The sequence below is a fragment of the Rissa tridactyla genome, chromosome 1 (assembly GCF_028500815.1).
Source record: "Rissa tridactyla isolate bRisTri1 chromosome 1, bRisTri1.patW.cur.20221130, whole genome shotgun sequence".
Taxonomy (NCBI): Eukaryota; Metazoa; Chordata; class Aves; order Charadriiformes; family Laridae; genus Rissa; species Rissa tridactyla.
In genome coordinates this window covers 211749280-211772718 of record NC_071466.1, presented here as the reverse complement: position 1 = coordinate 211772718, position 23439 = coordinate 211749280, and the positions used below count along the sequence as shown (strand labels likewise).

Sequence of the window (23439 nt, the reverse complement as noted above, 5' to 3'; positions counted from 1 at the left end):
CTTGATTCCTTCAGCTATCACAGAAATTCTGTCCTTAATTTATCATTTCTAACCAGGTGCTGGTAACACTGGCCTTTAAATACCAGAGACTTCCTCTCTTTCATTGTGTATCATCTTGCAGGGTGGATTTAGTGCAAAAGCCTTGGGATCCAAGCTCAAATCCTTCCAGGTTTTGGGCAGTTTTGTGTTTTTTTTCTGCATATAATTGATGCAAGGGGAAAAGTGACCAGAGCAATGAGCTGGTACATATTCTGAAATATTATTTTTCACAGAATCATAGTTGCTTGTACTGAAGAAATACTGAACCGGGCTACAAAATACTGACAACTGGACAACACCTGGGTTTGAAATTGCTGGCTTAACACAAGTGCCAAGATTATTTAGGCTATTCAGACAGCTATGGTGCCTGCTGTAAGAACTCCCAGGGGCCACTCTGAGCAGACGCTGCCAGATCTTCGCAGCTGAAGCAGGCTCGCAACAGCGCTGCATGAACACAGGCCTCACGCCATGGGGGTACCACAGAGGGCATGCCATGACACCTCACACAGCTCCACCGAGGCTTCTAACAACATGATGTCACCACCCTCGCACCTCTGACCTCACTCAGCACAGCAGCTCATCCCGACGCCACCACTGCCCCTCTCCCTCGGCCCAAACCCCAGCTGCCATCCCCATCCTCCCGCCGCCTGCCCACAACCAAGATGGCGCCGGGCGGCCTCACCCCACCCCGAAACTGCCAGGACTAAGGATGGCGGGGGGGGGCACCGCCCCCGAGCTGCGCCCGCGCATGCGCCGGAGGGGGCGGAGCTGCGTTGGCGTTTTGGCGGGTGCCGGGGAGCGCGCGGCCGGCGGTGAGCGGTGCAGTGTGAGAGGAAAGGCCGGGGGGAGCGGGGTGCGGCGGGGCCGGGAGCCCCGAGAGCGATCCCTGGTGTTGGGGGGAAGGTCGGGGATCGGGGATCTGCGGGAAAGCCTTGGAGGGGGTCGGGGTTCCCTTAGATGGCGGGGGGGGGGGCGGTCGGAAGCGGGGTGCAGCCATTAGGGGAATGTGCGCTAGTAGACCAGAAAGCCAGCCGCATCCTGGGCTGCATCCTCAGCACCGTGGCCAGCAGGGCGAGGGGAGGGATTCTGCCCCTCTGCTCTGGTGAGACCCCCACCTGGAGTACTGTGTCCAGCTCTGGGGCCCCCAATATGAGGACATGGACTTGGAGCAAGTCCAGAAGAGGCCACGAAGATGCTCAGAGGGCTGGAGAGCCTCCGCTGTGAGGACAGGCTGAGAGAGTTGGGGTTGTTCAGCCTGGAGAAGAGAAGGCTCCAGGGAGACCTTAGAGCCCCTTCCAGTACCTGAAGGGGCTCCAGGAGAGATGGGGAGGGACTCTTTATCAGAGAGCATAGTGACAGGACAAGGGGTAGGGGTTTTAAACTGATGGAGGGGAGATTTAGATGAGATATCAGGAAGAAATTCTTTACTGTGAGGGTGCTGAGGCACTGGCCCAGGTTGCCCAGAGAAGCTGTGGCTGCCCCATCCCTGGAGGTGTTCAAGGCCAGGCTGGATGGGGCTTTGAGCAGCCTGGTCTAGTGGGAGGTGTCCCTGCCCATGGCAGAGGGGTGGGAACTAGGTGATCTTTAAGGTCCCTTCCAACCTAAACCATTCTGTGATTCTGTGAATGAGGATCCCCTTATAAGGGGGGGTTGGATCCTGGGCAGTGCTGGAGGAGAATTGGGGATCTGCTTGAGGGATGGGGATCCCACAGCTGCTGTGGTCCCTGGGGAGAGGGGAGGTGGCAGGCACGGTACCGGGGGCTTTGGCCGTCAGGAGAGAGGCAGGGGGAGATCCCAGGGTGAGCCCCCGCAGGACCCACTCCCTAGCAGAGTGGGTCCTGGGGCCAGTGTCACCAGCAGGACGGCGGGAGCTGTTTGGGGGTCACAAGCCACGCCTGCTCGTGTATGCTCTCACATTTTGTTTCGTTCGTTGCTGAAAATTAATTTTCTGGGGCAAGAGAAAGGAGAGAACTATTAAAAGTGGAGTTTATAGATGAAGCTAAAGACCTTGCAGCAGGAAAGTTTTGTAAGCATAGAGTTAGAGTTTGGGTTTGTGAGTAATCCATCCCCAGTGGATTTCTCTTCTGTTATACAGTCTTACCTTGTCCATTTATGTCTGCCTGCACTGACTGTTTTTCATGGATGTGTGTCCATGAAATGGAGGAGGTGTGGGGAATGTAGAATGTATGTTTTTAAGAATAAGAAATGTGTTGTGAGGAGAGAGTGAAACCCTGCTACTTTCTTCCATTTTCAAATGAAGACTGAACCAATTTCAAAAGATTTGCTTTAGTTAAATGCCAATTATGATTATAACACAGGACTGCTGAGGTGGAAATGGTTATTACTGGGAGAATAGGCTATACATTTCATAAAATTTGTGTCTGTTACAGGCTTTTTTCTAAAAGTAATGCCCTTACACTGCAGTGAGTTCAGTGTAGGTCAGACTTTAAATGCAGAAAATGTATGTGAGAGATTTAAATTTAGTGGAGTCCTCATCTGCAGCTGTAAACAAAAACAAGCTGGTAGTTTGCAAATCGTCAAATAAGAAGCCTGAACACTACGTATTTCTAGTTGAGCTGTAACACTTTAACAATTTCACTGTTGTTCTCCCCATAACACAGAATATTTTTCCTTGAGGGGCTCTTGAAGAAATCCTGGTGAAATCATGGACGGTAAGGGGGAAAGCACTCTTACTTTCAGTGGGAAAGTTGTCTTCTGACCAATACATTAGTTAGTAAGTTCAAGTGTTCAGAAAACTTGGTAAATGTTTTAGCAAAGGAAATGTTGTTGCACTGACTTTACTTACCGAGGCCTTTGAGGTTGCCCCTTACTTTCATTGTTGTCACCTCTCTGTGAGGCTGCTCTGTCCCTTCCCTGATTTTGTTTTCTTCAGCAACAAAGGTTAAATAACGTTCTTGTTTTGTTCTGAATTTCAGTTCTGCTCTGCCTGTCCCATTCCTCTCTCTACTTGGTTTTCTTTTTTCCATTTTTTGTCCCTTTGCTTTTTTCTTTGTTTTCTGTTCTCTTCCTTGAGCAAAGCGTATCCGAGGTTATGCTTTCTGGCCTGCCTTGCATCTTTCCCTTCAGCTTCTATTGTCAAAAGCCATGTGGGTGTCACTGTAGCCTTTATAAGGCTTTTCTTTGTAACGGCAGCTATTGTACAAGCAGCTGCATAGGAGGAAAAGCCAGCACTAAGTAGCCTGGAAATTTTCTGCTGCCCAGACAGCCTGGATCATAAACTGAGGGTGTCTGCAACTACATTTCCATCCAATCAGGTGGCAGGAAGCTGCTTTTTCTTCCTTTAACCAAAGTTGAAGTAGTTTTTTAAGAATGCCACTTGCTGTTCTGATTTACTTTTGGTTGACATTAGCTTGTGATTAGAGTAGTATGGATATCTTATTCCATGGCAGCTTTCCTCTACCTGGAAAGAAATAACACTGAGTTTCATTTTTGCTGTAGCTGAAGATGACTTGGATCTGTTGGCCTCCCTCCTGGAAGAAAGCGAGGCAACTGAGGAGGGGAATTCTCCTGAGGAGGAAGATGCCCCAGAGGATGATGGGGGAGAACCAGATGAATATGATGAGCTCTTTGATGCAGAAGATGATGCATCCTACACTGAGGAGGTCGATGCTGAAGACAACATGATTGATGAACAGAAGGAGAACCTGGCTGCGCTGTTTGGAGATGTGGATGACCTGCTGGAAGAGGAGGAAGCAGAAGAAACTATCCCCACTTCAGCTCCCAGTCAGGCAAAAGAGAAGACCAACGAAGAACTGCAAGGTTTCTGTTACAGCCCCTTTTATCTGTTTTATTGTATATATCTTGTCCCTACAGATCTAACGGGTAGGAGGTAGGGTCTGCTGCTTCTCAGTTTAGAATGGTGCCCAGATAGGGAATACAGAAAGTCCTTGTGAAAGTTTGTAAGTCCAGTTTTCAGTGCTCAACGGCCAAACTCACCAAACTTGTTTTCCAAAAAAAAAAAAAGACAGTGGACTGAAGTAAGCCAGGGAAACTAAACTAACTCTGCTGAGCAGGATAGAGAAGGTTGCCTGTGTACCTGTGCCTTGTCTGATGAAGAGCAATGCTGCTTCAGTCTTCAGGGCTGTTATCCTGGCATCTTTCACCAGCACAGCTCTCTCTTTCCCCTCAGGACTTATCGTCAGGCGGTTCTGCCACACTGTGGAAGCAGAGCTAGCCACAGAGCCTTCCTGTGTCCAGGCCACATATTCGATTATATTGGAAGCATCTCTTTATAGTAAAGAGTGCAATCGTCAGCCATTTAAATTGCCGTATGTTCAGTATCATAGAATGGTTTGCGTTGAAAGGGACCTTAAAGATCGTCTAGTTCTAACTCCCCTGCCCTGGGCAGGGACACCTCCCACTAGACCAGGTTGCTCAAAGCCCCATCCAGCCTAGTCTTGAATGCTTCCAGGAATGGGGCATCCGCAGCTGCTGTGGCCAACCTGTTTCATTTCCTCACCACCCTCCCAGTAAACAATTTCTTCCTAATATCTAAATCACCCCTCTTTCAGTTTAAAGTTGCTGCCCCTTGTCCTATCACTAGATGCCCTTGAAAAAAATCCCTCTCCAGCTTCTTAAAAAGCCCCCTTTAGGTACTGGAAGGCTGCTATAAGGTCTTCCTGGAGCCTTCTCTTCTCCAGGCTGAACAACCCCAACTCTCTCAGCCTGTCTTCACAGCAGAGGCACTCCAGCCCTCTGATCATCTTTGTGGCCCTCCTCTGGACTTGCTCCAACAGGTCCATGTCCTTATGTTGGGGGCTCCAGAGCTGGACGCAGTATTCCAGGTGGTGTCTCATGAGAGCAGAGTACAGGGGCCTGCTGGCCACACTTCTTGTGATGCAGCCCAAAACGTGGTTGGCTTTCTGGGCTTTGAGTGCACGTTGCTGGCTCATGTCCTGCTTTTCACCCACAAGTTCTAGGCAGGACTGCTCTCCATCACATCATCCCCCAGCCTGTATTGATACTGGGAGTTGCCCTGACCCAGGTGCAGGACCCTGCACTTGGCCTTGTTGAACTTCAGTAGGAAAGATATATGCACCATGGCAGGGAACATACCACGGTCTTTATAAGAGAGAAATCAGCTCCAGGCTGTATGGAAAAGTGGCCCTCCACTGTGAGCTATATAGAATCAAGTAAATCTGTATTGTGGCTCAATTCTTTGTTTTCTAAGTTCCTGTGATGTAGTAAAACTGCCAGACTTCCAGGGATATCATAAATCCCTGTTTGCGAAGGCTTCCTGCTGTTTTCATTATTATCCTTTTTCTTCTCTTTCCTAGCTGAGCTGAGAAAATTGCAAGAACAGATGAAGACATTACAGGAGCAGTTGCAGAAGACTGCTATTGGGCAGCAATCCAGTTCAAGCCCTGAGAAGAGAGCCCCTGGTAATGAGACTAATTAAATGGGTTTACGATTTGTTGGCCTACCAACGTGCAACTTATAGGCAAGACTCCAGATAACCCTAAAGTGGGCACTGAGTAGCAAGGAGGAATGGTGGTCTGGTGTATTGCCTCGCAAGTTGTTTCCTGCAGCTACAGACTAAGCTACAGTTTAGCTACTGTGAGCTACAGTTTTGGTATCTGCATCATGGGTTAATTCTACATGGGGCAGCTTTCATGACTGAAGTGCTCCAGGGTCTTCTGCTGGACGTGTCCCCTCTTACTGGCAGATGTTGGTACACTTAGAAAATATAGTTATGTTTGTTGCCGTAGCACATCGGGTGCAGTAATAAAGTTATATGGGAAAATTGAAAAGCAGGGGTTTGTTCCTACTTTCCACAGTTTTGTGGCTTCCAGAATTTTAGGTCCTTATGGGGAAGAATCAATGGGGCTTTTCCAGCTGTTGCATTTCAGATGCTGGCAACTTAGCTGAAGGGTTTCTGTGTGGGACCCTGACTTGGGCCTGTTATTCAGAGAATTACTTAGTTTGGAGCAGTTCTTAAGAGATCTGCTCTTTACTTTAGGAGATCCTGAGATCTCTTAAATGTTTTTTTTTTGTTTTCTTGTCCAGGTAAATCTCCCTGTCCACCCTTAAAGGAAAGGAAAGTTCAGAAGCTGCAAGAGTCACCAAGTTTCTCAGCCCAGCTGGGCAATCCTTTGCCACCAGCCAAACGAGGAATCCAGAAATCAAAGGCATCTTCAGCAGGTACTGTTCTCAGTCTGCCTTTTACTGAAACGCACTGTGCTTTTGTCAAAAGCCTGTCTAGTTCACAGCAGCGGTGTAGACACATCCAGGATAGTTTTATGCTAGGCGGTGCCCCAGTAGCAGTCTGGTCACAGTGAAACAGAGCTCACTACAGAGTTAATTATTGTGTTCTTTACAATGGGTGCCATACTCTGTACTGCTACGGTTAACTCTGGATTCTGACAGCAGTCTAGCCTGCATCTGTGTATCCTACAGGTTAGCTTGCCTGGAAAATGAGAGCTGCTCTGGGAAGCTCCTCTACCAGGTAGAACTCATTGCTTGAGCTATATGTGACTGAACTGGAGCTGTCAGTTCCCAGCTGACTGGGAGACCAGTTCAGTACAAATAGGACAGTTTACACCTTTTTAAGTGCATTATATTAGACTCCTGCCTCTGGTGAGGTGTAAGTTACTGTTATTTTTATTTAGAAGTTTTCTTTCATTATCAAGATTGTTTTTCTTGGGTTTTTTTCCCCACTAAAGAGAACAAGACTCCTCCTCCACGACAAGTCCTCAGTCTGGCGTTCCAGCCTCTCAAGTCTGCTGCAGGGAACACACCCAGTAAGGTGACCAGAGAGAAGAATCCTCACATGCCTACGTGCTCCAGTGCAACAACTCAGCCAGTGTCTGTGGAAACCTTCTCAGGACTGAGATTAAGGTCAGCAGCCCAGCACTGAGCTCTGTCTGGGGACATGACCCTCCAGTAATGGGAGAGAAAACGCAATCAGTCCAGTATCTTGTGATGCTAGTCATGCAAGTGGTGAGCAGAGGACTGGATTTCTGATTTGCCGTATCTACATCGTTTACCCATGTCAGATTAGTCATTGTCATTAGGGAATGTAATAGAAAGCCACAGCATTGTCTGGTTGATCAGTAAATAGGTAACATTGACTTTTGGCTTAGTACCATGTTTCTATTTTCACCTTTACTCTTTTCTAACAAAAAAAAGCTATAATTTTATTAGCGCTGTTTCCCTGGGATGACCTCAGTGGTGGAGGAGGAAGGCAGTGAGCATGTTCAAAGCCCGATTGTGCTCCAGTTGAGCAGATTTTGCTCCACACTTAGAAACCTCGGGAACCGTTCAGGATCCCCATACTCGATGTGGCCACAAGAGGTCTCTGAATACTCACGGTGTCTTTCCTCACCAGAAACCATGCTGGATTTCCAAACCAAGCTCAGTCATTCGTACTCGGTGATTCCTGAAATAAGCAGAGTTAATGCAAGCTTGAGGCTAGGTTGCAGTACAGCTATTTGGACAAAAACCTGCATGATCAGTAGCTTTATGATATTTGTACAGTGTCTTGAACTGAGGGACAGGGGTTTTTTTTCAAGGGACCTCAGGGTAAAATAAGGCACAGAGGCATTTTGCTATGAGATGTAGCCTCCCCAGGAGAATGCTGGGTGGTTTTGCTTGTCTCTGTCCGTTTATGCCAATGGATGTTTTCTCTTTTACATGCTTTTGCTTGATCTAGAAAACCCCGGGTTTCGTCGGCTGAAATGGACAGGAAAATGGCTAATCGGAAGCTCATCCGACTGTCCCAGCTGAAAAGCAAACTTGCTATAGAAAATCTGGAGGAAATAGACTGGGTAACATTTGGAGTCATCGTGAAGAAGGTCACTCCTCAGAGCGCAAATAATGTGAGTAACTTTGTTACATCCCTTGCTCAGTCCAAGTGAAATGCTGGTCTTCTTTCCTGAGAAACTAGTTAGGGTCTTCGACTTAATCAGTCAACTCCATGCAGTTAATGGAAAGCGACTATGTTAAAGATGTTGGCTCGTCTGGTTTCATGCAGAAGTGCTGCTTTTAGTCCTCAGGGTAAGTAAGTCCTTAGTTTATCTGGTGCAACTGTCCCAGACACTAATGTGAGAAATGTAGCCATGGCATAAATCTGTCTAAATCTGTTCGTCCACTGTTACATGCTAAGCGCTAGTGCGGAAAAAAGAACTGTGATTTCAGTCTTTTAGTCAGCCCTCTTCTTTTAAATGTGCCACCACGTTCCACTTCTGTCATTTCCTAGAGGTCATTCTGTTCTATATGGTGTACGTGCCCAAAGTCATTGATGAAACAGAGATCTGGTCATGCTTTGGGTTTATTTTTTGAGGTGGGTAAAAACCTCTTTATTCAGCAAGCAAGAGTGCTGTCCAGCTTTAATATCAGACTGGTGATAGCAGTTATTGTTGTGCTATTTTGGCCTTTAAGAATCCCAGAAATGGCTGTGTGGTATGGCTGGAGGTATTTTATCTAACCTCTGTTAAGGTTACAAATTGTGCTTTTCTGGATGAGGAAAACCCAGGGGGAAAAAAAAATCAGAATAACTCTTTAAAAGCAACAGCAAGAGGGGATGCAGTCAATGTCCCCATGCTGAGAGCTGAAAGGAAAGCAAATGTCTGTTCCAGGGCAGAACCTTCAGTATTTGGCGTCTGAACGACCTACGGGATCTCAATCAATGTGTCTCACTCTTCTTGTTTGGTGATGTCCACAAAGAGCACTGGAAGACAGAGCAAGGCACAGTCATTGGGCTGCTCAATGCTAATCCTATGAAACCTAAAGAAGGCTCAGATGAGGTGAGAGGATTTTTCACTTGCCCATCAGCTGTAGATAAAAAAAACCATAGCTGAACTTTTTCATATCTACTTGAGATTTAGCTTTATAACACATGTTAAGGCTGAAATTACAGCAGTCTGCCTAAACAGTTTGAATTGCATTCAGATATTTGCGTGGTGTGTATTTGCTCCTGGCCTTCTGGAATACTGAACTTCGAGAAGTCCTATTAAGGTCTAAAACCAGAGTTTATTCAAGTGTTTAATCTGCTCTCAGTAGCAGTCAGCTCTTCCACACACGTAGGGTGTGTTTTTTCATTTCAGTTTATTCAGCTACCCCAGTACAAAGCCTGTTTCAGCCAAGAGGTCTCTAAAAGCTGAAAAAGGTGTGGAAGCTCATTTCTTGCTTCTAATTTAAGCATGAGATGTGATTGTAAAATGTTTTCTGGTTCCAAAATCATGGCTGAGAAGAAGCAATATTTGATTTATTAAATAAATGATGTATTATGTTATAGTAAGTTGATACATAGTACTTTGTTTGTTTAATCAGTTACTTATAAATGTAGAACACGATGAATTACTTTTCTTTATGTATCAAAAATCTTTTTAATTGCACTGTAATGGAAACCATTTTTACTGACTTCTTTCAAGGGGAATTTCAATCTAGTTGCTGGTGATGTAGTGTTTTGCATTTTAAATTCTCCAAATGGAAAAACTAAGAATCTCATTAATTGTCTATTAAGATATATAATTGATTAAATTAACATAAATAAGCAGTAGAAAGTCCTATCGGTGAGTCAAAAAGCATACCAGATTTAATATAAGGGCTGTATTTAACTGTTAAGAATGGCTCTTCTTAGCTAAAATGTACACATTTAGAACTACATTAAAACTGGCTTCTCAAAGTGTTTCTTACCTACAGACACAATTCCTAGTATCTTTGGTTGTGTGAAGTAGACGCTGTTCTTGTACCACAGGAGTCAGTTTTGATTGTGCCTAAACATATGGAGAGGGACAGAGAGCTCTTAGTCCATCTTTTCTTCCCATCCACTGCCGAATGTTGTTGCCATGGTGGCGTCAGAGCCAAGTGGTTGTACAAGACCATCATTTATAGCACAGCTACATCTGCCTTTGCTGGTCTTTGGTTTCTTGAGGTTCTGAACATAGAAATGCAACATTTTTCATCTCTTTGTGAGAAAGAAATACACTTTTTTGTCTTTTTAACTGAGCGTTTTCTCAATCTGAACAGGACGTGTGGCTTTCTTAAACTAGGCCCGCATTTTAAAACTGCATTGTTAATACCTGATGTACCAAACTGGGCCAGAGCCAAAGCAGTGACATCTAGACAGAAGTCCATACAGTCCTCCTGAAGGCGTGTTCTGATTTCTTTCTAGGTGTGTTTGTCTGTTGATCATCCCCAGAAGATCCTCCTCATGGGTGAGGCTCTGGACATGGGCACCTGCAAAGCCAGGAAGAAGAATGGTGATCCTTGTGCACAGATTGTGAACCTGGTTTGTATCTCAGTAGTTAGGACATCCTTAAGCTGTTGGTAAAAATCTGGCTGCTGATTTTTGTACTAATGCTCCAACTCTGACTTGTTTCTGGATCTTGACTTGTAACTAACTAAAGTGAGCGGAGAAACTGAGAAATGAAACCTAGAGGAGCTGCTTCTGTGATGGCACTGTAGCAGCAGCACGGTAGTTCCCTAAATGCAAAGCTGGTGCTGCAGTGAAAAGAGATGGTCTTGACTCATGACTGTCACCACCTCCACACCCTTTCACTCTCTGTGCTGCTGCAAGCTTCCACACACTGCACTAGAGAACTCATCCAAGGTAAAATAAAAGGAGGTTTTTCTTGGGAATGGTTCTGTTTTTCAGTGATGGTTTTAACCCGATGAGTTCCCTGGTCTAGCGTGCCTGTAAGCTGCCAGAATATTTATTCCTGGGATGGAAGAAGCCCTTGACACATGGGGGTTTTTTCCAGTGATTAGCATGGGCAATTTTAGTTTTGTTTTTCATTGCTGGAGTGTGGGCCTGTGTTTGCTGAGTTGGTCAAATGCTGTAGTACTACACTAGAGGCATTACTTCAGTTTAGCCATAGAAGGATGCATGTGGATGAGAGAAACGAAGTGAATTGTAATTGCTAATGTTCTGCAACTGGCTTCTCCCATTTCTTTTCAGAACGACTGTGAATATTGTCAGTATCACATACAATCCCAGTACAAGAAGCTCAGCTCAAAGCGGGCAGATCTGCAGTCGACCTTCTCTGGTGGCCGCATTCCCAAAAAAATTGGTCGGAAAAATCCCAGTTTGAAGGAGAGGCTGTGTCAGGATGGGTTTTACTATGGAGGCGTCTCTTCAGCAGCATATGCAGCCTCAGTGTAAGATAAACCACTTATTTCCCTTGGGGTAGAGCACAGTTCACTGCTTTTAAACAGAATTTACCTGCCATATACGAGTGAGCTTGAAGCTATCTCTAAGGGGATCTATTTAGTTAGAGCTCCCTTTGACTTAACTACATTCACCAAATAGAAACAAATGCCCCGTGTTTGGTGTAATCCTCCTGGTGCCATGGGATAACAGAACTACCATTTGATGGGAAAATTTTAACAATCAGCTCTAAGATGTGGTACAGGGTGTTTTTACCTCTAAATTAATGCTGTGTTGTGAAGCCAGGCGGCATCGTGTCTCAGTAGATGAAATGAACTTTATCATGAGGTCCCAAGCATTTCAGTCTCCGAGATGAGTATTTTTCAGTGCCATTCCCTTACCGTATTTTGTTCCAGCTCATTGCATTTAATCCCAGGCTCAGTGACAGTGTATTCTGTATTTCCTCCTCCTCTCTTCCTTGACTGAAATGACACAGTATCACTATGTGTTAATGAAGAGATAGTAGTACACCCTGCATATTATTAAGTGACCGAGGCCAGTAGATCAGTATGCATCTCAGAACTAGCATGGAGGGGCCAGGTCCTTCATCCAAATCCCAATGAAGACAGCTGTGGGAAAACTTGAGTCACAGCTGGATTGAGCCTTGTGCTTGCACACAGCTTTCATTCCCTCACCACTGCCCTCTGATAACTGGTGTGATTCCACAATAACGAAGCAATTCCAGCCTCCTCTCCATCCCTGGAATTAACTGTGAGCAAGGCTTAGCCATGACCTATGTTTAGCATCTCACAATGCATAGGAAATACATATCTCAACCCAGAGACAAATGGGAGATCCTAAACATTGTGCTAGAATTAAAATTTAGATCCATGTCCTTCCCAAAGACAGACAGATGACAGCAGAGAGGCACCAATCTGCATTAAATGAAGGGTGGCTGGAGTTTTGCTGAAGCACTGGACTAGTGTTCAAGCTCCTGTCCTTGCTGTAAGCATGGAAAAACTCTGACGTTCTGGTTTTGTTTCCTCTTTCTAGTGCAGCAGCTGCAGTGCCAAAAAGGAAGATTCAAACCACTCTCTCCAATCTGGTCGTGAGAGGAGCTGATGCAATTGTCCAGGAAACCAGGCAGAAAATTGGTACGTAACTACCCATGTAGTCTCTTCACCCTCCAGATATTGCCATCTTGATGTGTAGATGTGTCCCAGGACCCTGCTACTCACTGAATGAATCTGGCAATTGGTTTGCTACAGAGATAGCCGTTTGCAGGCTGCTTTCTCAATTGATCAACAGTCCTCTTCCCTCTTGAGAGCACAGCTGCCAGGCAAATGTAACTAAGCAACTGCGTAGCTCCATGCATCTTTTTTTCATCAGTGCCCCTGAGTTAAGTCTCCTCTTCTGTCTTTGGACAGTGACAGAAGATCTTTGCCAGATTAATGGGAATTGGAAGTTTTAAGAACTTTGACCCAGAGAATTTATTTAATTTGATTAAAATAAATGACTTCTGTCGATCTTGAAAGCTTCCAAGGAATACTAAGTATAAATCAGAATCAGGTCTGCAATGCAGGGGACCTCCTGAGTACCCACCCTGTTTCTAGTGCTTTTCCTTTGTGATCGTCAAAGTGTGTTCCTTCCATAGCCTTTGGGATGTCACCAATCTTCTCTGCCACCATTTGTTTCTGTAAAGCACCTGATGTTACACCCTCTTTATGCTTGGTGGAGAGCAGATCACAGATTATTCAAACTATGTGCTCTAGATGCCACTTAGATGTCTTACTCACATCTTTCATTTCCCTCAGTTGCCTTCATTTCAGACAGCATAGTGTGTGTCCTGTCTCCAGCTGCTCATAATTCTCCAGGGATAAGATGTGGTGGGTTCAGGGCTTTCAAGCATTCTAAAAATGGGAATGGTGGGAGCACCACAGATGGCCAAGGCTGATGGGGAACTGACTGACTGACAAAATTGAAAGCTGAAGGGGTAGAAACGTCAACCAAATGCAACGTAGAAGTTGGCCTTGCTTTGGGGGGAGTGCTCACTCAGGTGACTCGCAGGGCTTTCTTCCAACGTAGACTACTCTACATCTCTAAAGCCAGGCTTGCTTCCCTTCCTGGCTCCAAATCTCTTGGATTTCTGACGCTTCCACCCCAGGTGCAGCAAAGAGACCCATGCAATGTTCTGAGGAATTCAAGGAACTGCTGGCACAGCCAACCTTTGGAGCAAGAAACCTCTGCAAACACTGGACCAAAGCAGGTATTGTCCTTTTGCCTGAAGGAAAACCCACTCCTGAAAACACTCAGTCTCCTCCTGAGCAAACATTAGTGGCTTTTTATTTTGGTTTGGTTTGTTTTGTTTTTTTTCCCAGATGCTGAAAAGAAGCAAGGGGCCAATTTCCAGTCTCTCTCTGCTTCAGCACTGCTCAAGCAACAGAAACAAAAATTGCTGGAGGCCAGAAAGAAGCGATCTGAAGAGATTCAGAGGAGGTAATACACACTGACTTTCACGGGAAGGGTTCTGCTGTTGTGGCCCTAAGTATAAATGTGGAGGTGTTTTGTTGTTTTTAGAAAAACTTAATTTAAATAGAAATACCCTAGTACTCAGTGGAGAACCAAATGCTCTAGCACCGTGCCTGGTAATGGGGAAGCATGATGGGAAGTGGCTGATTAGAGTAGGAAATGGGTCGGGATGCCTGGTTATGTTCATTGCTGGCTTGCAAGGGTCTTCTGGACCTTAAGATTTGCCATGTGTTTTGTGCCTATCTTGTTAACAAACTTAAGAACCACCTCAGAAGAGCCAGCCTGGGTGAGACTGAGATTGATGTAGCTAAGTAGCCAAAACAGAACCTGAAGGAGAGTAATAAGACTAGGCACAATCATGATGATATTTCTCGAAAAAACTTTTCCAGCCTACAACACTATGTATTTTCTGGGACTTTTCAAGCTGGAGGTGGCATCTGTCACAATATCTCTGAAGGGTTTTTTGTTTTTTTTCCCCATGAACCTGTCCAACGTCTTAACCATGACCTATGTAAACCTAAGCATTTGTGTGACTCCTGTGACAAGGAGTCTCACTGCTTAACTACCTGTTCTGCAAAGAAGCCCATTTTTGTGCTTTCAGCTCTCACTTCCCAGCTTCATTTGATGCTTCTCCTTTTTTTTTTTTTTTTTTTTTTTTTTTTTTTTGCTTCGGAAAGCAATCGGTCATTCACTCCTTCTGGTGACTTCTTTAAGTCACTCCTGATTTCAGCCACCCATTAAATTCCTTACCAGTCTTGTTTTCTTGTCCTGAATACCCGAATAAAAGGCCAATTAGTGAAAAATCACTCTGCATCCCTTCCGCTCCTATCTGTTTCTCAGACCTCTCTGTCTCTTTGACTTGTGTCCATATTTCAATGGATTACTCTTGTCTTACAAGGTTTCTCCAGAACACAAGTAAAGCTGGCAGCCCTGCTCTCCCATCCTCCTCCAGACAGTCCTCGCTCCCTTCCCCAGTTCCTGGGGCAGAGTTTCCCAAAGCTGCAAAAATGTCAACTCCTCAAAGGCCCAGGCTGGGCACAGGCTTCTCAGAAGGAGAAGATATCCTTTTCTTTGATGGGTCTCCACCTCCAACACCAAAGCTAGACAGCTTGGCAGAAGCCAAAAAGGTAACAGCTCTTTGAATCTTTTGAGTGTTAAGGAGGGGAGGCTAAGGGAAGTTTGGTTTGTGGTAGTAGAGGAGTCTTCGATCAGATATAGGACAGCTCAGTGCTGACATTGTTGAAGTTTCTGATTTGTGGGATCAGACTGGGCTGTGTTACAGTGCACAAGAAACCTGTGTTTCCCGATAGCTGGTAGTGCCAAAGTCTGTGGTACCACCTTGTCTGTAGTCAACATCCAGAGCAATGGTTCCATTGCTGCTAAAGAGAGGCCTGTGTGTGTGATGTTTGGCCACTGGAGCTGGTGTCTCTTGCTAAATCAAAATCCACCTGAACTGGTCAGGAGCGAGTTGTTATGATCTGTCTCATGTGTGATGCTCGTGATCTTGCTCTTGGTCTCTGAAGGCAAGCATCACCGAAGCCACTGACATAACTGACAATTTCAGCAAATGCCAAGTAGGATAGGGGAAAAAGCAGCCTCTTGGGATGGGACCGGGGAAAAGGAGATGGGGAGAAAGTGAATTTCATATAAGTCATGAGCCTGATGCTAAGCTTTTTGCTGAAGAAACACCTTTATGCACACCAGCAGCTTCTCTGAGTAGAACTGTCTCCGTTGTTCTTGACCTGAGATTGTCTATCACTCCTTGGGCAAATTACTTTTTTGGAGAGCAGTTTGGAGTAGCTGTGTGGCTGTCCTTGTACCTTGTTCTTCATGCAGATGCGAAGAAATTCGCTGTCCACCAGTGGCTGCTTTTTCGCTCTTGTGTTTTGGAGGTTTGGGACACCTTAAAGCATCAGGTTGCGTATAGTTCCTGGACCAGGATGGGAGGTGCTGAAGTGATTTTTACAGAAGAAAGGAGAGCAAGGCCTGTTACTTTGTTTTACAAGCATGAAAACCCTTAAGTGCTGGGAAGGGGCAGGGGATTTGTGCTGAAAATCCCTAGAGTGCTAAACTATGCATGTTCGTTCTTGGGCTTTTCTAGTGGAGTATATTGTGGATGTTTTCCATTTGCCAGGTAAGCAACAGTCAACTAAACTAGTTTAGCTATGTTGTGCCATGAGTTTGGATAATTTTGGTTTCTAGTCAGAACAGACTGCATCTTTCCTTGACACAAATCTGTTCACATGTTCGTCAAATAAACTTTTCTCTTTCAGCAAGGAAGAGGGAGTCTTAGCATTCTGGGAGTATGGAAAGGAACAGTTGTACTAATTTTCTATTAGTTCCCAATTATTACTAATTTATGTGGAAATATCAAGTGATTTGATTCCTCTGGAAAACTTGCTGATTTGTGAAGCAGTTAAAGTATAGCTGCAGAGATATCAAATGTGGTAACACCCCTGGAGGAGTGATTTTATGGTTTGGGAAGTCCCGAGAGGTTGAGTGATGTGGTGAATTAGCTGTACAGCAGAGCTGGGAATTTTGTTGAGTCTCTCTTCATCCAGCTCCGTGCTTAGGCCAGTGGGTCTTGTCTCCTCCATTTGACAGACTTCTGCTACTTCTGGAAGTAGAAACATGAGAGCCAGACTGGTCACCAATACATTTCCTGCTCTTTCCTGTCTTCTAGCTGGCTGCAATACACCGACTACGAGCAAAAGGCCAGATTCTTGCTAAAACTGACCCAAACAACGTCAAGAGGAAAAGAGCTGATGTTGACAATGTCCTAGAAATTGTTGAAAGGGTTGAGAAAAACGTTGCTCGGCCACAAGGTACCGAAGCAGAGAATGGTATGTAAAACAATCTCTAACCCTGTGGAGAGAGCGTGAGACGCTCTGATAGCTCCCTGTCCACATCTCTGTTCCCTTTCTTCTGGCACTTGAGCATCTGCAATGCATGGCTGACTTAACCAAGGGAAACCAAGAAATAGTCCCGCCTAGGAAGATATCTGAATTTTCTGTGGGAACTTGAGTTTGCCTGCTGGTGATTTACTGTGTGATCTTGGATGAATTGTTTAATTCCTTTTAAAGCTTCTCCATCAGTCAGAGAAGCAACGCGGCTTGCTCCCCTGGGAGTGGTGTGGAAATTCCTAGTACAGTGCTTTGAGAGAAGATGCAACATTATTTAAAAAAAAAAGATTTTATTTTTTTGAAGCCATATTTGAACTTGGCTTCTTGTTCTCCTGAGCTATTAAAGGCTGCTGTTTGACCTGAACATCTGCCTGAGAGACCCGAGACTTTCAAAATCTCCTGCAGTGGTCATGCTTAGAGTTTACAACCTTCTTTCAAAGTTGGTCTCTGTAGGACTGAGCCTTTTTGTCTCCCTAGATATGGACAAACTGGAGCCTGTCCAAAAGAAACGTCGTGAGCAGCTGGCCTATCTGGAGTCAGAAGAATTCCAGAAAATCCTGAATGCCAAGTCCAAGCACACAGATGTCCTGAAAGAGGTATGGCCTCAATCCAGCTATGGCTGAGGGCTCAGAACTAGGGAGCTGTCTGGACTCCTCATAATGATTTCAGCAAGAAGTAGGCACCCAAACATGTCATAGGCACCAAATCTTCCTGATGAGTAGGGTCAGGTGTCTCTAGCGCACAGGGCCTGCAAGTCAGCATTATTGTCATAGGCATGGTAAGGTCAAGTTGCCATTGTCTTATTTTACTGTGTTTGGAAGAATCGGTGAAGTTTCCTGGTTAGTAGATGATCAAAGAAATCCTTTTACCTTAAAACCAAATTAGCCACATACCTATTTTGGTGTTCATTTCTTGACATCTTGGCCATGTAGAGACAGCTGCCACCTTCGTCTGGGACTTGAGTAAGTTGTGCAGCCTGTGAAATGCCAGCAGTTGCCCTAAAGAGCTAAGAGGTTGGGTTTCTCCCATCAGGGTCTTAGCTGAGCATGTTCCCAGGGATACAGCACCTCCAGTGGCACAGGGCTTTTGTCTTGGACACATTGTATTGGTATGAAGTCCTAGTTGTTTCAAGGTCTTCTGAGGAGTAAGATTTGGCTAAGAACCAATTCCATTTATTGCACCTGCCTATCTGACATCTCCCTGCACTGTCCTTGTAGGTATGTGCTTATTTCGGTAGTACATGCTGTTGTTAAACACATGTTCGTACATCTCGGATGTGGCTCATTTCAGTGTTGATGAAGCACAGCACGTGCACTATATGGATTTTTTTTTGAAGCAAGAGATATTTGGTGTTTCTTTGGCTCCCAGACTGCAGTCTACTTCAAGCAGGCCCGGTAGTAATTTGCCCTAAGGCCATTTATGTAGGGGCTTTTCCCATCTTTGCCTCCCCATAACCCTTTTGTGTGCCCCCACAGGCTGAGACTGAACTGCAGGAGCAATACTTCCAGCCACTGGTGAAAAAGGAAGAAATGGAAGAGAAGATGAGGAGCATCAAAGAAGTGAAATGTCGAGTTGTGACGTGTAAAACGGTGAGTGGAGGCAGGGCAACAGCAGGGGAGTGGAACACGGATGGTACAAAACGGTTGCTGGACCACCCTGTAGACTCCCATCTGTCGCTCTCTTGGCCATAGTCCAGTACAGGGATCAAATGGAGACAGTTTTGTTCCTTATGCCTGTTGCTGAGAGCAGCTCATGCACTGAGTGACTGCGACGTGGAAGACACTGGCAAGGCAGGCTTTAGTGCTGTGCTGAACATCACAACTTGATGTTTGAGCGTGGGTTCCTTGGGTGTTGATGTCCTGAAAACATTTATCAAAACATTTATCAGTTTCTTGCCTGAAGTCATTTGTACCAGGACCCTCAGTTCCCCATATTACATGGCAAAAGAAGCCAAATGCCTTGAAAACATAACACTGGGTAGGATTCCTTTATCTGTGTTTCCAGGGATTTTGCTATCAGGAAGAGCAATGGAGCTTTGTTACTATCCCAAATGAGGGGAAGGGAGGAGTTACTTGCCATTCCCAGACTTTCAGCCCCTGCTGCACTTTCCCTCTTGCTGCCTTTCCTGGCTGTTTTGGGGCTCCACAGAGGGCCCCTGTGTGCTCCGTGAGGTGCTGGGAGCAGGGCTAAGAGTGGTGGCAAAGAGGGGAGGATGGCATTAGAAGGAGCAGGGACAAAGCCTGGAGCTATGATCTCAGATGGGTGGGCTCCTCGGGATGGGAGAAGATAGAGGTGCTTTCCTCTAGACGTTCAGCTGTCGCCAGTCTCACATGCTGGTGAAGCGCTCACAGCTCTCTTTCTCCTCCCTGACAGTGTAATTACACCTATTTCAAGCCTCTGGAGACGTGTGTGCAGGATAACCACGACTACCACTGGCATGATGCCATCAAGCGATTTTTCAAATGTCCTTGTGGAAACCGAGCTATTTCCCTTGACAGGCTCCCAAAAAAGCCCTGCAGGTAAGAAATGAGCTTTGTGAAATAGCGAGTGGGGCTTTTGTACTGTCCATTTACAAGTAACGTGTTGGGAATCACGTAACCATGTCCTCAAACGGGAATGTTAGTCCTTGTGCTGAGCAGTGTGGGAAAGGTGTGGGGCTAGTTTTGGACCCCCTCATACTGTGCAGCAAACACACACCACAGTGGTCCTCACCTGCAGTCTTCATCTTTCAGCACCTGCGGCCTCTTCAAGTGGGAGCGAGACAGGATGCTAAAGGTAAGCGGGAGCCAGCAGATTCTGAGCACCTCGGCACTCTGTCTGCTTCTCTTGGTACTTTTGTCCCACACTTTGCTTCAGTGCCCTTAGGAGCTCCCAGCCAAACCAAGCAGCTCTGCGTTTTGTCAGGTGCAAGCAGGTACCTGCCAGCTGTGTTTTAGTGGACTTTCTCTTCTTGCTTTCTGTTCTTGAAGCTTTGTTTTATTTAACTGTGAGGAATTTGCTTTTGACTGAAGTTATAAGAATTCAGAACGTCAAGGTTCCTAGAATGACTCTCAATATTTAATCAGATAATTTAGCCCTATGACAACTTCTGTCAAAGAAATGTTTGGGAGGCATCTTACCACGCATTTAACTTCTTTTCTCCATGGTTCATGTTTCTAGGAGAAAAAAGGTCCGAAGATTGGTGGGGAAACACTTTTACCAAGAGGCGAGGAACAACCAAAATTTCTCAATAGTCTGAAGTGACCTGGAGTTGATAATTTTTTGGTTTTTCTTCACAACATAAGAATGGATTTCTGTGTTTAAACCACACATTTCTGTACTGGAATTCTGAGAGGAGTCTGGTTGTATGGATGAATGAGCGGAGAAGTCAATTCCTGATGAGAAGGACAACCACAAAGTCTCCACCAGGCCACTACATGATATTCGGCTTTGATCTTTTTAAAATTGACTGAATAAGGCTGCACGTGAAATACACATTCATGCCTGTTCTTCCTTACTAACAACTTGTTTACAAGATTTAACCTAGAAAAGAGACAGCTAGAAAGGAACTTGTATGAAGAAGTCCCTAGGGATCCCACAATTTTTGTTGAATGGCTGGTGTAGAGTGACCTCACCAGAATTTTAAGTGACAAATCATCATGAACCGGGAGGACTGTAAACTCCCTAAGCGCTTGTGAAGTTAATGCTGTGGTGCCTAAGTGCCAACCTGTCAAGGTTTTTCAGCTGTTGGCCGAAAAGGGGTGTGAGAGGGTTGTAGCCACAGAGCAGTCTTTGGCATCATTGGCATCATTTGGAGCATTGGCTCCAAAAATTACTTGCTTTGAACCCTTAAGAACAGATGTGAGACAGTTCCTGAGTTGTCACCTTGGCTTATGTGTTAAGAAAAACCTTCAGTGGCTTTGGCGTTGCAAGCCAGCGGTGTTTACACTCCGGACTGTCGGGAGCGTTCCCAGCACCATCCACACTACAGCACCTTTTTGGCTGCAGACTTGCAGCTCCCACTTGGAAATGCATTTTATTTTGTAAGTGGTTTTAAAGAGCTGAGTGCTTACATTTAATACCTTTTACCCTTTTTCTGGCATTTTAAATTTTCCTGAAATCTTTCCTAGTCATCACCGTGTCAATCTAGGCTGCTGGCACAGCTGTGTGGGGACAGTAGCTCTCAGACCAAGCAGGACGAGGTCTCCAAGGGCTGTCTTCATACAGGTGTTTTTCTGAAAGTGCATATCTGTCGGCATGCCTGTGGTATTTGGTCAGCTTTTCCTGGACCTGATCCTTCTGCTGCCCCTAGCTCATGCCCCGTAGGATCACCAGGTATTTTTAAGTGCCTGAAACCACTCGTACCTCCGTAATTACGTGAAACTGCCACCAACAGTCTCCCATGTCCCAGTGGCCTTGATACCTCTTCTTTTTTGCACAAGGGCTGGAAGAGAAATAGGTTACTTCATTTGAAGCAGTGGGACGGATTTGCCCCAGATGGATTCTGCAGCCCTTATCTACTGGTGCTTTATCTGGGCAACTCTGCTCAGGACATTACATACATTTCAGTCTCGGGTTGATACCGTTTGTTGGGTGGAGTGTCACTGGTAGGTGACTATAAATATGTAACTGACATTGCTTGGCAATGTCTCCCGTTGATTCCTCATTCAGAATAAATAGCACGCAATCAAATGCTCCCTGGGTTTGTATGGTATCGTTTCTCTGAGGAAGAGGATGAGTTGCTTGCCTCAACATACTCATTTGCCAGAGAGCTTGGTGCTGAATCACCAAAAGGAATTGGTTTGTGGTTCGTAACTCTGTCTGCACGCAGTTTTCTCAGTCAGACCAGCAGGAGTTTCTCACCTGGAGGCCGCAAAACCAGCATGAAAGTCCACATCAGTATCAGCCTTCAGCCGTCATGGTGAAAGCTTCACGGTTTTTCCAGTTCCCGTCTCTTTGGCCAATAGAAAGGAGATTTCTGCAGAAATTAAACTGTCAAAGCAGGGGTAATGCTTTATCTTCATAAATGCCCCCAGGACTGCTACAGGTAAGAAAGGGATGTGCCTCCTTGGGAGCCAAGGAACAAAAGCCGTGCTCTCAATTCATCCTTGTATGCAAAAATAGGATGAAGAAACCAAGGCCCATTGCTCTGCTTCAACCCCAGCAATGAAGGAGGGATGGGGAAGATTGAGGTAATGGATTTTATGTGCCTCAGTCTGTTTCTGGCAATGCTTTTCTTGTGCCAGAGATGGCTCCAGCTCAGCAGAAGCAGGCAGGAGAGGAACGGCCCCGTGACCGCACCACCTCAGCACAGAGCCAGGGCAGCCTCTGAGGTCCCTGGTCCATACCAAGCCGACACATTTCCCATACTTGGGAGCAAGAGCAGAGGCAGAAACCCCCAAGAGGCAGCTCAGGCATGACCTGACAAGCCCAGAAATTGGCCTGCGGGAAGTGTTGGAGAAATTAAAACTGTGCTGTGCTCTGGTCACCCTCCGCTAGCCCTTGGGTTGGCCGGTGATGCTGCAGGTAGAAGGGCACCGAGATCTCTGGGGCTGCAGATGTGGGGCGAGCGGTGGAAGGAGGGCACCTGCTGCAACAAAAATGGCTGTGACCCCCCCCGTGGTGCAGAACCGGGGCTTCACTCTAAGCGCATGCGTCCCTGCAGGCATTGGGATGTCTGTCCCTCCCGCAGGAGAAATGCAGCTTTGGTGTTCTGGAGATGCACAAATTTAATGAGTCTTGAAACACTAGAGGCTGCAGAATGTGTAATGGAAAGATGGAATATATAATGGAAAGACTTAATTTCTTTATTTAAAAAAAAAGAAAACGCAGGTCGCCTCGCACCCTATGGACAAGCTGTCCCCCTGCTCCATCTGCACATGGGTAAACCCATTGCATGAAACCTTGCTTCATGCCTGTTGCTCAGCTTTCGGGGCTGAAAGCTTTCAGGGCCACAAAGATGCTCAGAGGCTGGAGCCCCTCTGCTGTGAGGACAGGCTGAGAGAGTTGGGGTTGTTCAGCCTGGAGAAGAGAAGGCTCCAGGGAGACCTTAGAGCCCCTTCCAGTACCTAAAGGGCCTACAGGAGAGATGGGGAGGGACTCTTGATCAGGGATCATAGTGACAGGACAAGGGGTAGTGGCTTTAAGCTGAAAGAGGAGATTTAGATGAGATATCAGGAAGAAATTCTTTACTGTGAGGATGGTGAGACACTGGCCCAGGTTGCCCAGAGAAGCTGTGGCTGCCCCATCCCTGGAGGTGTTCAAGGCCAGGCTGGATGGGGCTTTGAGCAGCCTGGTCTAGTGGGAGGTGTCCCTGCCCATGGCAGGGGGGTGGGAACTAGGTGATCTTTAAGGTCCCTTCCAACCCGAACCATTCTATGATTCCTTCAGTCTCTTCTGACTCCAAAAAAGGTGGAGGCCACAGGCTGAACACGGTCCTGCTTTTACCAGGGCTCTTCCTTTTTTTCACATGAGCTTTTCACAGGATAGCAAAAAAAAAAAAAAAAATCCCCTTTCTGATGGAAATAGCTTGATACTTTGGGATTGCAAAAGTCATTGAGGGATGGGCAGTGTGTTTGGGAACGGCACTTGGGTTCCTGCACTTGTTCTTCACGGGGGCCGCAGCACACTGGGCGGGTTTCCTCCTGGAAAAAAAATGAAGCTTGGGGCAGCAGATGAGTTGGTTAATTATTGCTTTTCCTCTCCCCCTGCCCTTCCTGCTGCCGCGGTGGTAATTCAAAGAAGAGTGAGTTTGGACCCGAAAGCTGGTAAGACCTTGCAGCTGTCCTGTGGCCGCAGCTCCCTCTGCAGTCACCCGCCTGACATGGCCCCCTCAGCTGCACTGACCTCTCAGGAAACCAAACCCTACGAGATACATGG

The 23439-nt window shown here is 46.0% G+C and overlaps 1 protein-coding gene across 2 annotated transcripts; it reads left to right on the top strand.

Annotated features, from left to right (window-relative positions):
* The first annotated feature begins 802 nt into the window (after positions 1-802).
* Positions 803-21231, top strand: MCM10 (minichromosome maintenance 10 replication initiation factor). 2 transcript variants are annotated; one of them, XM_054188884.1, is made up of 20 exons: positions 803-851; positions 2661-2711; positions 3499-3819; positions 5337-5441; positions 6067-6201; positions 6723-6897; positions 7712-7877; positions 8637-8804; positions 10175-10291; positions 10961-11160; positions 12203-12303; positions 13314-13415; positions 13528-13645; positions 14577-14805; positions 16362-16521; positions 17059-17177; positions 18057-18170; positions 18955-19100; positions 19314-19356; positions 19741-21231. In XM_054188884.1, the coding sequence occupies exons 2-20, from the start codon at positions 2705-2707 to the stop codon at positions 19822-19824; spliced, it is 2610 nt and encodes an 869-aa protein (XP_054044859.1). In that variant the 5' UTR covers positions 803-851; positions 2661-2704; the 3' UTR covers positions 19825-21231. The 2 variants fall into 2 exon arrangements, with proteins under 2 accessions (XP_054044859.1, XP_054044860.1); XM_054188885.1 differs by lacking the exon at positions 8637-8804.
* The last annotated feature ends 2208 nt before the right edge of the window (positions 21232-23439 follow it).